The 14,582-nt window shown below is 43.6% G+C and overlaps 1 protein-coding gene and 1 long non-coding RNA gene across 5 annotated transcripts in view; both read right to left on the bottom strand.

Moving 5' to 3' along the window:
* SUFU (SUFU negative regulator of hedgehog signaling) overlaps positions 1 to 14,582 on the bottom strand; it is a 95,547-nt gene that overhangs the window by 76,428 nt on the left and 4,537 nt on the right. For all 4 annotated transcript variants that reach the window (XM_080403472.1, XM_080403473.1, XM_080403474.1 and 1 more), the window contains one exon: positions 11,569 to 11,703. In XM_080403472.1, the coding sequence (XP_080259598.1) occupies positions 11,569 to 11,703 (135 nt within the window). The remainder of the gene's footprint in view (positions 1 to 11,568; positions 11,704 to 14,582) is intronic.
* LOC308070095 lies at positions 3,301 to 11,562 on the bottom strand. The gene is made up of 2 exons (XR_013930624.1): positions 5,712 to 11,562; positions 3,301 to 3,614 (listed from the first exon to the last, which is right to left on the bottom strand). It is a non-coding gene; the product is annotated as an uncharacterized lncRNA (long non-coding RNA).

Here is a 14,582-nt window from a genome sequence, read left to right as displayed (position 1 = left end):
GAAGTTGGGAGAGACCTGTCAACTTACAGCATATTTCAGTACTGCTTACTTTTTAGTACAGTAAGCACAAACACGCTCCTCTCATTCCTGATCACTTTAGGAGGAATAATCTGCCCAGTAAAACACAGAGTTCAGCATACAGCTCATCACAGCCACTCTGTTACAGAAATCCCCCATCTACCTCTGAACAGTAAATTCTTTGCTTTTCTGCTTAATGTTACTCTTCTGGGTAAAAAAGAATTCAAGGCCCAGAGACATATTATTTTTGCGTAATAAAGTTATACATATGGATTCAACTTAGCTAGGAAATGTCAACTTAAGGCTTGTCTTCATGAGGAAATTTACTGTAACTAGCCTACCAGTATAATTATATTGCTGTAGTTCTACTGGTAAAATTCCCCTGTTGAGCATTATTCGTAACAACAGCTGCCTTTATGGTTTATTTTTGTCAACCATGCCAAAAAAGGCCCCTGCTCCAGAAAGGCCACAACAATTCACAGGGGAGGAGGGGAAGGAATTATGCCAGTGCAACTGGAGTGGTAGAAAGAATAACAGTATAGAAATGGCAGTATTCCTCTATACGAATGATTTGTTACAAAAAAAAAAAAAAAAAAAAAAAAGAAATGCTGTGAGAAAACTATACTGTACATCAGATATCATAGCAGGTAAGGTATGTACCACTTTTATGCCACATTTCATAGCTTTAGTAAAGTTCCCCAAGTGAGACACTGCTATGCATCAGCCCCTCCATGTGCATCTTTTTGTTCTCGCCTTCTCCCCAGCTGCACACTCTTTCCCCCATTCCCTTACAGGAGTGATGCTTCCCAGCCCAGCAACTGTCCCGGGCCCCTTGGACAGAGCACTGACCCTCCAAAACAATTGGGTGTTAAAAGACTAGCCCCTCTGGTTTACAGTTTGCATCTCAGGGACAAGGGACAGCTGAAAAGCAAACAGCACTCTTTGCAAAAGAGATTTTAAAACAATTGTCCTTCACTTCGGCAGTGCAAGAATGCTAAGCTAAACAAAACAATGAGCCATCTGTGCACTCTTCCCTTGTCTCTATCCTCTAGGCTTAAATCAGAGCTCCCCAAGAATGGCAGAATCCCCCTTCGCTTCTGCCCGCCCTGTTTAAATCCTGCAAAAAAAGTTTTCTGGCCTTTTTTTTTTTTTTTTCTTTTTCTTCTTGTTTTTAAGAGCCCTTGCAAAATCTTCCTTTAAACCTCAGCCCTTTGTCAGGTGGTATTCCACCTACCCAGCTTTGTCAAGTGATCAAAAAATGCCTTCTACCAGACTATCCATTCCTTGTTTACCATCCCTGGAGGCAGAGTGGCACTCAGGAGCCCTGGCTGCCCCTTTGTCCAAGGAAGGGAATATCATCTGAATGGGAGACCACCAAAGATTTGCAGCCCTCCTTTGTTAGCCTGGTGTCACTGCCTACTGGGACTTGATTCAAAATTGAGATGACAGTTAGGTAATTGCCATGGAGTTTCCAGCTTACGAGAGAAAAATATCAATAGCTCAACTTTTCAAATAAATTTGGTAATTTGTGGTTACCAATTGTAGAAACACAGCCTACTCTAGTGTTGTCTCCAAGCTGCATGCTCAAATATCAAGTTATCTTGTTGGAGCAGGATGATGTGGAACTTAAAACCATCACAACAGTTAACCCAGCAATGTTTTTAAATTCAGAAGCAAAGAATTCTGAATCCCTATATCATGATTTAAAGCAGACAGGATGTGAGGGATGAACCATTAACTGATCCTGATTTGGAATTGTTTACCGATAGTAGTAGATTTGTATGAGACGGAAGATGGATGGCCAGATAGGCAGTGGTTCCCACTGCACAGGTGGTAAAGGCTGAGGCTCTACCCATCAATACATCACCAGGTATACATTTGGGATAGTCCATGCACATGGGGCTATCTGGAAGGAAAGAGGACTGTTGTTGGCCCAAGGATCACCTATTAAATACATGGAAGAAATTCTTAATAATGCATTGCAAAGCACATCAATTTAGACAAACTGCAGGAAACGTGGGTAATCAATTGGCTGATAAAACTGCAGAGGAGGTGGCTGAACAAAGCATCCTTGCTTCAGTGCCAGTAAAACAGGTACAGCTGCCAATTTTGAAGCCAAATCATAGTGAGGCAGATCAACAATTGGCATTGCTGTTAAAAGCAGCCATAAACAGAGAGGGCTAGAGGGCTAGTTAATAATCCCCACAAAACAAGTTATTGTTCCGTCACAACTAATGACCGGGATTGTAGAAAAGAGACATGAAGAAACACATTGGGGTAGCGAGGCCATGATCTCTAGTCTTCAAAATTTATTGTGTAGGAATGACTGGAATAGTAAAGTTTGTAATAGCAAAGTGTCCCATTTGTTTAAAAAGAATCCTGTGAACAGGAAAAGACCACCCCCAGGATCACTAAGCGGGAAATTCACTTGGAGGCTACTAACAAGTTGATTTTCCTGAACTACCAGGACAAAATGGGTATAGATGCACCTTGGTATTGATTGATACCTTCTCGGGATGACCGGAAGATTTCCCCTGTCACACTAACAAAGAGGAGTAACTAAGGTATCACTCACAGAAATAATACCAAGGTTCAAGGTACCAATAGGAATATACTCTGATCAGGGTCCACATTTTGTAGATCAGAATTAGGCAATTTAGGTGAAACTTGCAGAAAAAAAATCACTCTGAAAAATACGACTTAAATAAATGAGACTTACAAGAAAATTAATAAATCTCAACGAGGGGGAAGGTTACATAAGAGTTAAGGTTTAATCTTAAGAACTTAAAAGTAGTCATGCAACCTAGGATTGAACAGTTAGTGTTAAGATACCTTGATTGTTTGAAACTAATCTTTGTATGCTTGTAAGCAATAAATTCAGGTTCTAACAAAGAGGTACCCCTGGAGGATGAAGGAAAATTGGCCCAAGGCCAGCAATTCCAGGCCAAAAAAAGAGTAAGAGACTGAGATGACCTAGTTTAAGACCATATATGGGGACTACAAAGGAGAACTCTAGTCAGCTGAATAGAGGAGTGCATGAGTTTGCAGACTGTCAAGACCACTGAAGACCCCGGCTCTGGACAACTGGGCATGTGTGAGTGGGAGGGAGAATATTATAATTAGTATTGGGTAATCTCATTAATATGTATGTATTTTCTGGGACATTTGTTTAATATGTATACATGTACTGCGTAAAAAGAGCTACCTGAGAGAAGGATGCTATCCACATTAGGTGGAGTGATCCCCCACGCAGCCAGCACCACAATAAATAACACCTGCTCCTTAATACTACATTGGCATTCCAGAGCTTTATTCCCAGATTTCAGTGACTGTTTCTGGTGACCCAGCTGGGACCTTGCCTCTGAGCCTCATTGACTCCATGAACAACCAGTCTCCAGCCAGCACCAAGGAATTTCTCAGGGAGAGTCTCGATCATGGACTGTTTGGGGCTCAGGGCAAGATCCCTGCGTGAATACCTTTAAGGCATTATTTTTTTCTGGTTCTGGTTATTCAGGTATGAAGACTGTTAAGGAGTTGTATTCCCGGATTTCGGTGACACTAGTACTAGTCAGGAAGGCTTGTGCCCAATGCTGAATCTGTGTTAACAAAAAAAAGGGAATTAGGTATGAATAACAGCATTCAGATGCATCTCTTCAAACATTCATTTTGTTACTATCATTATTCCAGGCAGCAAAGGGATAAAAAAAAAAGACAAGCCTCCTTTGATCTCACAGCCAGAATGGCCACACAGCACAAAAAATGCTTTTACCTTCATGTCCCACTGGAAAAAAAACCAACAACATTATCTTTTAATTTTTGCTTTTTAGAACATCCCTAAACAGACCTTTATCACGTAAAACAATCTTTCACTAGAAGACCCAGCTTTGATCCCCAGTCACTCCTCCTCTTCCCAGCAGGCTGAACTCGCTGGGAGAGCAGAGCCTCCAAGCTCTCCCACATCATTCAGCACTAACCCAGCTGGGAGATGACACTAAGGAAGCCCTGTCTCAGGCCAGCTCTCCTCCCATAAGCCAAGGTCATGAGTCCTGCTGACAAAAAGAAATCATCCAGTTTGAACACTATGCCCCTTCCCCTGCATGGCAGCAAGAGGCTCATCTTACCGGGATGCAAGTGCAGATGCACTACTAAAAAGAAGCAGGGCTTGCCTTTGGTAACGCTCAGTTATAAACCCACTTCCAATCTTTTTCCTTTTTTTCTTATTGAAAACAGTCCTTCTTGTAAATTCAACTACCGTGCTTTAACATTGAACAAATTTCCTTCAACACTTAAAAAAATTTCCAAATCTAGCACAGTTCAAGCATGCTCTTGTCCCACAACCTCTGCATTCAAACACAGACAGACCACAGCACGAAGTGGACTTCTCTCTGTAGGTGGCCTACATCTTTCACATTGTTAACGATGCTAACTACCTCCAACAAATGACATTTGGAAGCCAAGTGCACTCTGCCTGGGAGGAGGGGGAAAAAAGATTTCCCCATGGTGACCATAGCTTCAAGGGAGGTCTGCCCCCAGCAGAGAAACACAAGTCTTAGTTCTGGTGCACTGCATGAGTCGTTGGAGGGACACCATCAACAGAGCATGTAAATAGGCATGACGCTTGATTTAACTGGTTTTTCACCTGGGAAATAAGAGAGTCAAACCTTACATGATCAGATCACACTTGTGTGTGTGCTTCTTTAAAATGTCCCCACAATTTCTGAACTCATTGGTCAAATTCAATCAAGTACTTCAAAGAAAGTTGTCCTCTGTCCTGGTTTCAGCTGGGATAAGGTTAATTTTCTTCTTAGTAGCTAGTGCAGGGTTGTGTTTCAGATTTGATGTGAGAAGGATGTTGATAACACACTGACGTTCTTAGTTGTTGCTAGGTAATGTTTATACTAAGTCAAGGACTTTTTAGTTTCTCAGACCCTGCCAGCAAGAAGGCTGGAGAGGCACAAGAAATTGGGAGGGGATACAGCTAGGACAGCTGACCTGAACTAGCCATAGAGGTATTCCATACCATAGCACATCGTGCTCAGAACGCTCAGTATATAAACCCAGAGGGGGAGGTTTGCTAGGGCTTGCTGATCACTGCTCAGGGACTGGCTGAGCATTGGTCAGCGGGTGGCAAGCAATTGTGTTGTACATCACTTGTTTTCTTTTCTCTCTTCCCTTTGGATTTTGTTCTTCTCCTCTTCTCCTTTTTATTCTAACTATTATTAGGTTTATTTTATTTAAATTATCAAATTGTTCTTATCTCAACCCTCAAGTTTTACATTCCTTCCCAATTCCCCTCCCCATCCCTCTGGGTGTTGAGGGGGAGTGAGCAAGCAGCTGTGTGGTACCAGCTGAAATTAAACCATGACATCCCAAACCGCCACATTTCTACAAAGCAGGCAGAAACAAACAGCCAGACAGAAGAGAAGGATCTACAGGCACTCTCCAGTAAGCAAGTTTCACTAAAAGCACAACTGTATTTCTAGACATCAGAGAATCCACACTGGTGAGACTCGTTAAAAGTACCCTCATTTTGGGGAAAGCTCAGCTTAATTCCTATCTTTAGAGACATGAAAAAAAAAAATCCAACCACAAGACAAATCCATTAAAACCCAGATCTTATTGCCCCCCTGCAGCTAAACTACTTATTTCAACTCTGATGGATACTCAAATAAGCTATGATTAAAAGGACATACCTTTTGTCACGTAACTCCCTACTTCTGTGGCCTCTCCCTTCCCACTCTGCCACGAATATGCTTCTCCCCTCTCCCTCAGAAAAAACACCAACTGGAGAAATAAGTATTGCATTTGAGGTCAATCTTTGATAGACAAACAAGAGACCTAGGAAGAAAAAGAAGTTCAGAGTATGGTGTCCATCTTGGACTCTCCCTCCTCCAAGGTCTAGCTTTGTACCTCCTTCCCAAACTGATGCTTACCGATGTCCTCTTCCGTGTCACTCCCTTTAGCTGGGGCAGATGTTTTGCCACCAGCAACATTTCTTCAATGCACTGGCTAAAGTTCAGTTCCCACAGATGAAACATGGCAACACGAAGGAAGTTATGGATACCTGGAACAAGCTCCTCAGGGTGACCGTAAATCCCCAGAATTTCACTGTTCTTCTCGTGGCTGTTCCCTACAACCAACCCATCAAAGTCACACCTCACAAAAGTCTGACCCAGGAACAGATCCACTATTTCCTGATCCTCAGCTTGAAGATATGTCCCCAAATTTCAGCCTCACTTCCCTCTTCCATGTCTGAAGTAGCTACCACACAGCCAGCCCTGACACAGCAGGTGTCCTTTAACTTCAGAGCTAATAGCCTAGTGAAGCAAAATTAGGATGAAGGGAGGGTCTGCATTTAAGAAAATTCCCAGGTTCCTCTGTGTCTGAAGTATGCCTCAACAGCACACTTGAAAGAAACTGGATACCATGAAAGGTGGAAGAAAATCCTGGGTTTTAAATAATTTTCCTTGAATTCCAGGCTCAACTCCCAAACTGAATTGATTTGATCTTTCATCTCTCCAAGGCAGACATGCTGAACTCTACAAAATCTTACCTGAAATATGCATCCACAACAACCATCACCCCTCTCTAATTTACTATCTTCCCAAAGGCCCCTTATTTTATTGCATTTTCATGAAAACAAAGAGGGGCAGAGTCAGTCTCCACCATTTTAAAAGCATTCAACATCACCTTGGAGTTGGGTGTAATATTTCAGCGGTGCTTTAAGCATGTGGTTTATAAAGCACTTAGGGACCCATTAAATACCAAAATTTAAGGCTAAAGGCTGGCAAGCCGAGGGCAGTGAACTTTCAGATTTATGAAAGGCTACAAAACCAAGAGGCCACTGAAGTGACAGCTGTCAGCACCACTCCATCCTACATTCATGCAGGCTCAAAGGAGAAGCCAGCACGCACTCAAAAGAAAGAGAACACTGGTTCCAACTTTGAGGCTATTTTCTAAATACTCTTTTCAAACTCCTTTCATACTTGGAAAAAGCCTTCCAGAAAACATCCACCCCTCTGCAAGCCCTGTGTTTGTTACCTGATCTAGTTTTGCGCTCCTTTTTCTTCCTCCCAGCTCTAACAAGCATCCTTGCCCTTTTACAAGTTAAGGTCATTCAGAGGATCTATACAAGCAAGCAGAACACAAGCTGGACTGGAGATCTTGAAAGCCTCACGCTTACCCTCACCTTTAATAGGGAGGCACCACCCACAGAGACAACACGTTATCCCGGCATGCACTGCTCCCTCCTGATCCAAATGGTAAGTAGCACAAATCAAAAGGACCGCAGCAAGTTGGAACCTGTTGTCTCCGCGGGTGGTACCCTGCATCTGTATTAGAGATGAAGGCAGCTGTAATCTCTTCGGTTTTATGCAAATGGCATGCTGGCTTTGCCTCCTGGCTAGCTGCCAGAGGAAGGGAAAAAAACCCAAAAAACCCAACACACCACAAAACCCACCACCCTTGTCAATATGAAGTTTGTGTATATCAGGAAACCCAATTATTGGAATTTACACAAAAAGCTAAACATCAAAACACAGTTAGCTTGTTTCTTTTCAGGATGTGGGAAGGCCACAAATAAAAATCTTATCTTTTAACCTACCCATAATTTAAGCTTTGCTTTCTATTGTGTCTCTGAATTACAGCCTTGTGATTTTAATACAAATAAGACCATTCAAGGGTTTCAGAAATTCTATCACATCATGGTCCTCATTTTCCATGCCCTTTTTAAACTGTTAACAAAAAGGGTGAAAACTCTACAGGAACAGTTAACTGGAGATTCAGCCTTGGCCTTACAGTGAACTGGAGATGGAAATCAGTCTGGTGAAAACACACATTGCTTCCTACAGCTCCCTGGACAGCCCTGCAGCTCCCTGTGCCAGCACAGTCCAAGGCTGGAGCACGCCGTGGTACTGCAGTAGCTGAAGCTGGCATTGCTGCTGATGGAGCCCAAGCCCAGCTACACTTGCTGATGCTGCCTTCCTCAGGCATCCATTCTCCACGCAGGTAGAAGTCACCAGTGTGTCTGGACACTGCAGGAAGGATCAGGTGCCTGTGCCTTGGCCCTGCTGATGGTCTGGCAGCAGAGCACGAATCTGCAGTTGCCAGCTAAGGCACTACACCTTGTGCAGATGCACAGGGACATGTTCCTTGCTGCTGACATTGCTGTGGGGAAGTAGCTGCCAGCAAAGGCTGAAGAAGGGTGCAGGACCTGTTTCCTCTCCTGCAACTGCACCAGCCAGATGCTCCCTGCCAGTATGCTACACATGCACTCGTCACTGCAGTGCAGAATCTCTTCAGAAAGCCAGAACAGTCCAAAAAAAGGCTCTACTCTAACCCTGCTGAATAGATTCAAGAAGTTACACATTGGTTTTGATTTTAAAGTAGATAAAATTAAAAATGGAGCATAACTTGTAAAAATGTCTCGGAAAAGTTTCTGCTGCTACTTAAGTTGTGCAACATGCTCGACTGCAGAGACTTATTTCCATGCAAGCAGCTTGGCATGAAATCCCACTGAAAGGCCTGCGGTTCCCTAACGCTGTCATGACGTCATGATTTAGGATTTTTTAAGAGCGATCAGCCCAGCACAGCTGGTGTCATGGTTGCCATTATACCATGAAACACTGAGTGGTTTTAAGTGAAAAAGGTTTCCCTGCTTGAAATTCTTAGATTTCTTCCATCTTATTCTGTGGACTCTTAAAGCCAGACCAGTTCTGTAAGCAGAGTATAGCTGATATTTAAGCAGAGCAGGAAATAGTGCTGCTTTAACCGAAAATAAATCTGTCAACAAGGAGGCACAGGGAGAGCTCCACTTCAGACTTTTCAGGTTCTTATTAAAAAATATAAATTAAAGTCAACATTTTCACATTACTTGCTACATCTGTTTGCTATTCTATTATAAATAAAAATACAGGGGCCTCCAGTTCAGCATTATTTCACTCAAAAAAAAATATCAAAAAATGTTTTTCTTTTAATACTGCATTACAACTGGTCTAGATTGTACTGTATTACTAGAAGAGGTCCACAAGAAATAAGTTATACATTACCCGAAGTCAAGGTGGGAGATTAATAAGACCTTTGGCAGTGTACTATCCTTCCCCGTCTAAAGGATGAAGGACAGCAAGGTTATGGAAGCACATTCCTACTGTAGGAACCTTGCTGACTGTCATAAGCAGATCCAGCTCTGCACTCATTGCAGAAAGAGTTGGGAAACCAAAAACTTCACAAACTCACTCCTAATCTCCAGAAGCCAGGGCAGTTTAGCAGATTTCAGTGCCACACCAGCTTTAAAGGAAATCTTCCAAAGATTTAAATAATTCCCCTATCACCCCGTGCTCCTGCCAACCATCCCACAACATGCTTTACCTGGGACAGCAGAATCCCAAAGTCCTTCAAGCAAAGAGACCAATACCCATTTTCTTAAACAAAAGCTTTATTAAATTCCCTCCCAGAAAACAAGGGGCTCCTGAGCACACAGGAAAACCATTACATTCCTGCAGCATGCAGCCAGTGCTGGTCTAGTGATGTGTCATTCACAAGGCAGTCATGTTTCAAGAGTAGTTAGCAAACAGCAACTGCCATTGGGAGCAAGAATTACTGGTGAGTGCTCAGCACCTTTGAAATCTTCTTTCTGCCTGTGTCCAGTGCTCATCTGCCAGGTGGTAACTTTGGGCTCAATGTTTAAGGTTTTGACAGCTTTACCACATGTGTAATTGTATATTAAGACTTTTTGCCACAAAGACAGAGCCAGCCTTCTCGACAGCACGTGTAGCATTAAGTTTTGTAGCTCCAAGAATGAGGCCAAAATAAAGGTGACGGACTGCAGACAGCTGAACATCTCAGGGTGAGTGACAAAGAGACACCCCACCATGGAGCTAGGAACACTGTTCCAGCCATACAGAGAGAAGGAAAACACACATGTATACAGAGGGCATGGAGGTCACTTTGATGGATCTGAGCAGGCCTGTGCTCAAGAGGTTCCAGCAAACATCCCCAAAGCAGCACAGCAGCAAGAGCTCGCTATTTGCTTGCAGTGTCCAGCCGCAGCAGCCTCCAGCAGCACGGTGCCAGGGCCAGCCAAGACACACCAGCTCTCTAGGCCTCCTTCCCTGCTCACATACACACACAGGGCACTCAGGGACCTCAGACCTCCCAGAGCATGGTGCAGGCTTTGGTCCTGCTTCACTCAATAGGCCTTGGAAATTGCCTGCAGCCTAGAGCTAGAGATGGGGGTTTAATTCCTGTGCCCTGCAACCAGCAAAAGGCATATTCCATTATCTCAATCCAAATTTCCAGACCAAATCATATGACAATATGAAGAGTTAGGAGGTCTCAAACCAGAAAGTTATTTCAAGTTGTGACATTCCACCTGTGCGATACTTTCACTCCTGTAGTGGAAAGCTTAGGGGTGGAGAACAACAAGTTTTTGGTCTAGCAGACAGGTTTTTAGGAGTGAGAAGGCAGAGCATGTGCCAGGGCCAAGGAGGCTGTCTCCTTGCATAATTTGCTTCTTCATTCATAAAAACACATCACCCTTCATGTCTTCAGCTGAGAACCTCACGTCCACTCCCTGCTCTCGGAAACCATCAGGAGAGAGTGTAAGCAAATAGAAGACTCTCACCATGGGAAAACCTCATACTGACAAGTCACCACAGAAAGGAAGTCAGCACAGAACTTACTCCCTCCAAAATTAATCCCATCAAAACAAGGTGGGCAAACACACATCACTTAATCTCGGCAACCTCCGATTTTCAGTGGCAGAGATTAAACACCATGATCTGAGAACAAAGGCACCACCGCAAAGGCCAGCATATCCATGGTAGGGTCTCTTGCAGAAGCGAGGAAAGGAAGCCTTCAACTTCATTTCTTCCACTTGCCTTACCTTTCCTCTGCCCCAGCAAATAATGACTGGAATTTGTTGTTAGCGCATGTGCTAGACATGTTAGATGCTGCTGCTGCTTACCTAATCTAATACAAAATGCCTGCTAAAGACCATCTATACCAAGAAGCTAAGATAATAATTTAATTACTGGAGAAAAGACAGTAAAATAATTAGAATTTCATCCTTCTGTTATACAAACTGGCACTTTATACAGCAGTCACCGGGGTGGTAGTCTGCTGACAGTTACACTGCTGTGCCAGCAATAGGAAAAATGCCCTTATAGCAGTTTTCCAGAGGAAGGCATTTAACACGCACAGGGAGGGGTCAGGATTTAAGTGTATGACCATAACAGACTACCAAGAGTGAAAAACACAAGATATTAAGTTAAAAAAAATAATCCTAACCAGTTAAGAGAAACTAAAAAAAGGAGAAAACCACTCAACACTGACACGGAAATATATTGCATTCAAAGCTTGCAGAGGGGAACATAGTAATTCTTCCACATCCAAGAACAGGCATACATCACCCCTTGTGAGACCAGGGCTATGGTATTCTCAGCAGAAAACCAGCTGTTCAAATAGTATGAACAGCAGGACAGGGTTTTACCCATGCTCCCCCAAAATGCAACACAAAACACAACACTGCAACAGAAATTAAATGACACTTACTCATGTACTCTGTTGTCTCCATACAAGTCGCTTAACCCAAAGCTGACGTAGTGCCAGTGCTCAGGAACATTAAGCGCTGGGTTTCCCAGGTTTCTGTACATGCTAACATAGTCCAGAGGGTCAGGTCCTCCCAACCTGCATTACAAACAGAAAAATTATTAGCTAAGTTAGTTTATTCAAGACAAATGGGATGTCTCCACAGGTGTTACAAGGGCCTGTACAAAGACCTGTTTTAAAACATAGCTAGTGACAAAAATTAGATTACCATGTTCAAGTTACTTCTAAAAAAACAAATTTAAAAAAATTTATGAGAAAGGTTGGGTTAAGTCCAGAAAGCTTCAAGCACTGTAAGGCAAAACGCATGTGTGCAACATACTATCATGTTTTTAATGTTAAAGCATAAAAACCTCTGGAAAAGCACATTAAACCTTCCACAAAACACAAAGAAAATTGGAAAATTGTACCAATAAAAGAGCAATAGCTATATCTGCACTGTAAGCTCTTAATTCAGTCCAGAGTCACATACCTCAATCAAAATAAAACACCAATGCTATTCCTCAAAGCAGAATTTGAGATGACTAAGTTTTAAGGAGAGTAATCTATACTTCTGAACATAGACATGACAGTTAAAACAGTGGAGGAGAAAAACATTGATTCAGAAAAATTAGTACCAGAACTTGTAAAATATACTACCTGCATTAATCTAGAATGAGTAAAAAGCATCATTGCACCCTCTGCTTCAACATTAGAACAAGTTCCTTAAAGGAATATTACTTGTAAGCCAATGCAGCACAGCCAGCCTATGTTAAGCAGCAATCACAAAAACGTGCAGCCACCCTTCCCATTACAAGGCACAAGGAAACGAAGCTGGTGTGCCATCAGAGCACAGCACACTTCTGCCACTCGCCATCCTGTCTGCCCACACAAAGGCAGGTCATTGCTCACTGGTTAGCCCTGTCAATCATAGAACACCTACCACAAGCATTTACAGAATAGCTTGAGCGAGCAGTTTAACTGCTTCCTGCCGCCAATTGACTTTTTCAAGTAAAATACTCTCAACTGCTCCAAACAAGAAAATCCAAACTAAGACAACCCTGTTCACTCACACCACTTATTACACACCAATTCCCTACATCTGCATTGTCTGTTCAGACCCTGACTCTAACATCTGCAGGTTGCCCAGAGGCAGATGTTAGAGTCGGGGTCTGACTAGCCCGGAGGGTTTATGTATCATCATTACACTTGCCACAACTGCTGCACAAAAAGCACTTGAGCACCTCAGTTTTGTTCCTTGGTTAAAGTACCACTGCTCTTACATCAAACACTGGCAGGCTTGGCAAGAAATACTTTCTTAGCATCTAGCCTGCTCATCAGACTCTTGTGGCACCCTCCAATACCACTGCTCCATGCCTACTGGAAGTGTTTGTGCTTCACATGTGGAGATCCATACTTTGTGTTACCAAGGAAGTTCTGGGATGATCAAACACCAGAGCTTAATTGCAATTATCCCACTGAAGGCCAGCACCCTTCTCAGAGTCCCATCTAGCAGTACAGAACAAAAAATGCTCACAAGCATTTTGATTCTAAGGTATGAGTGTAACCAGGCTGCTGGTAGTAAAGTCAGAGTTACACCCACCGGCTTCAGAAAACAGGCAATCTGTGCATAAAAGGTTTAACCCTGAGCTAGCACAATTACCCTTAGATCACATTTTCTTGAAGTTCGTTTAGGAGAGACCCTTAAGACGACAGGGTTTTTCAGGGCTGGGGTAGGTAGCATTGCAGAACAGAGGTGCTGAAAAGTCACTTTGCAATTCTGCACCGGCCTCACTACAGAGCTACAGCACCTGAACACCTCCTCCACAAGAGAGTCTCCAGAGAAACAGTCACCATGGCTGGACAGATGGATCCAGCCCTAGCTGGCAGCTCATCGGCCTGGCAAGAGGCCAGCCAGAACCCAGTCAAGTCAACACTTGTAAAATAGTCCTTTCCACAGGGTGAGCTCTGAGGAGAGTTAATGCACATGGGGACTACCTGAGTTTATCACCTGCAGGGAAGATGGTGCCAAGAAGGGCCATGAGAACAGGTCTCCTTTTGTCTCCAGAAAGCACCTACGTGCACTGATGCAGATTTCTAGTGACAGTGATACACTATTTGAAATCCTCTGCTCACCTCCTGCTGCCCAACCATATCAAGTCTGTACAAAGTAACATATCAGCTTGTTGTATTAAAAGCTCTGTGGACTCTCTCCACAATTGTACTGTGCTGTTTCTCTCCTACTGCTGCAGGGAAGAAAAAAAAAAAAAAACACCACAGAGCTGGGTTATCTCAGTGACTTTCCCTAAGACAGCTTCCCTCCTCTTAAGTCACGTAAGACCACCACAGTGGCTCTAGGTAGCTCCAGCTTCCCAGCGGAACAGTCAAGGATGTAGTCCAGGATATCAGGGCAGGACAGAGGCAGCAAGCATCCCACCCCCAGTAACAGCACAGAGGTCCACTGGAGAGGGCTGGTCAGAATTATGCAGCCTTCTTGTATGACAAGCAGCACCTTTATGGCATAAAAGGCAAACTGGTGAGCAAGCACAGGGAACACATGTTAGGCCCTGGCATGGAACAGTCTGGTCCTCAGTGGCAGCCTGGGAAAAACCCTTCTCAAAGTCTAGCAATAGCTTGAAGCACTCAGGAAAAAAAAAAGTTCCCCCTCTGACATACCCCATCTCCACCTGTTCCCTCTCACTGGCACCAGGTCACACTGAAGGCTGAGATTTCAGCAACAGAAACCCATTCAGGTGGCTGTGTTCAGAGTGTGGCACCAACATCCCAGCCAGTGCTCAGGATTCCCATGGCAGTAACTCCCAAATCAGTGATGGAAGCAGCCAGGTGGAAGCAATTCCCTCACCCCTGATCAGCAGCAGTGAACAGCAGCAGCCACACAATTATTACCTGTCTGGGAAAACTCCGGAGCAAGGGAGGTCAATACATGGACCAGCAAACCAGTGTGGGAGATAAGCAAGTGG

Source organism: Falco punctatus (genome assembly GCF_963210335.1).
Source record: "Falco punctatus genome assembly, chromosome: 9".
Classification (NCBI taxonomy): Eukaryota; Metazoa; Chordata; class Aves; order Falconiformes; family Falconidae; genus Falco; species Falco punctatus.
The sequence above is the reverse complement of the archived record's forward strand: the minus strand, read 5'-3'. Positions and strand labels throughout refer to the sequence as shown.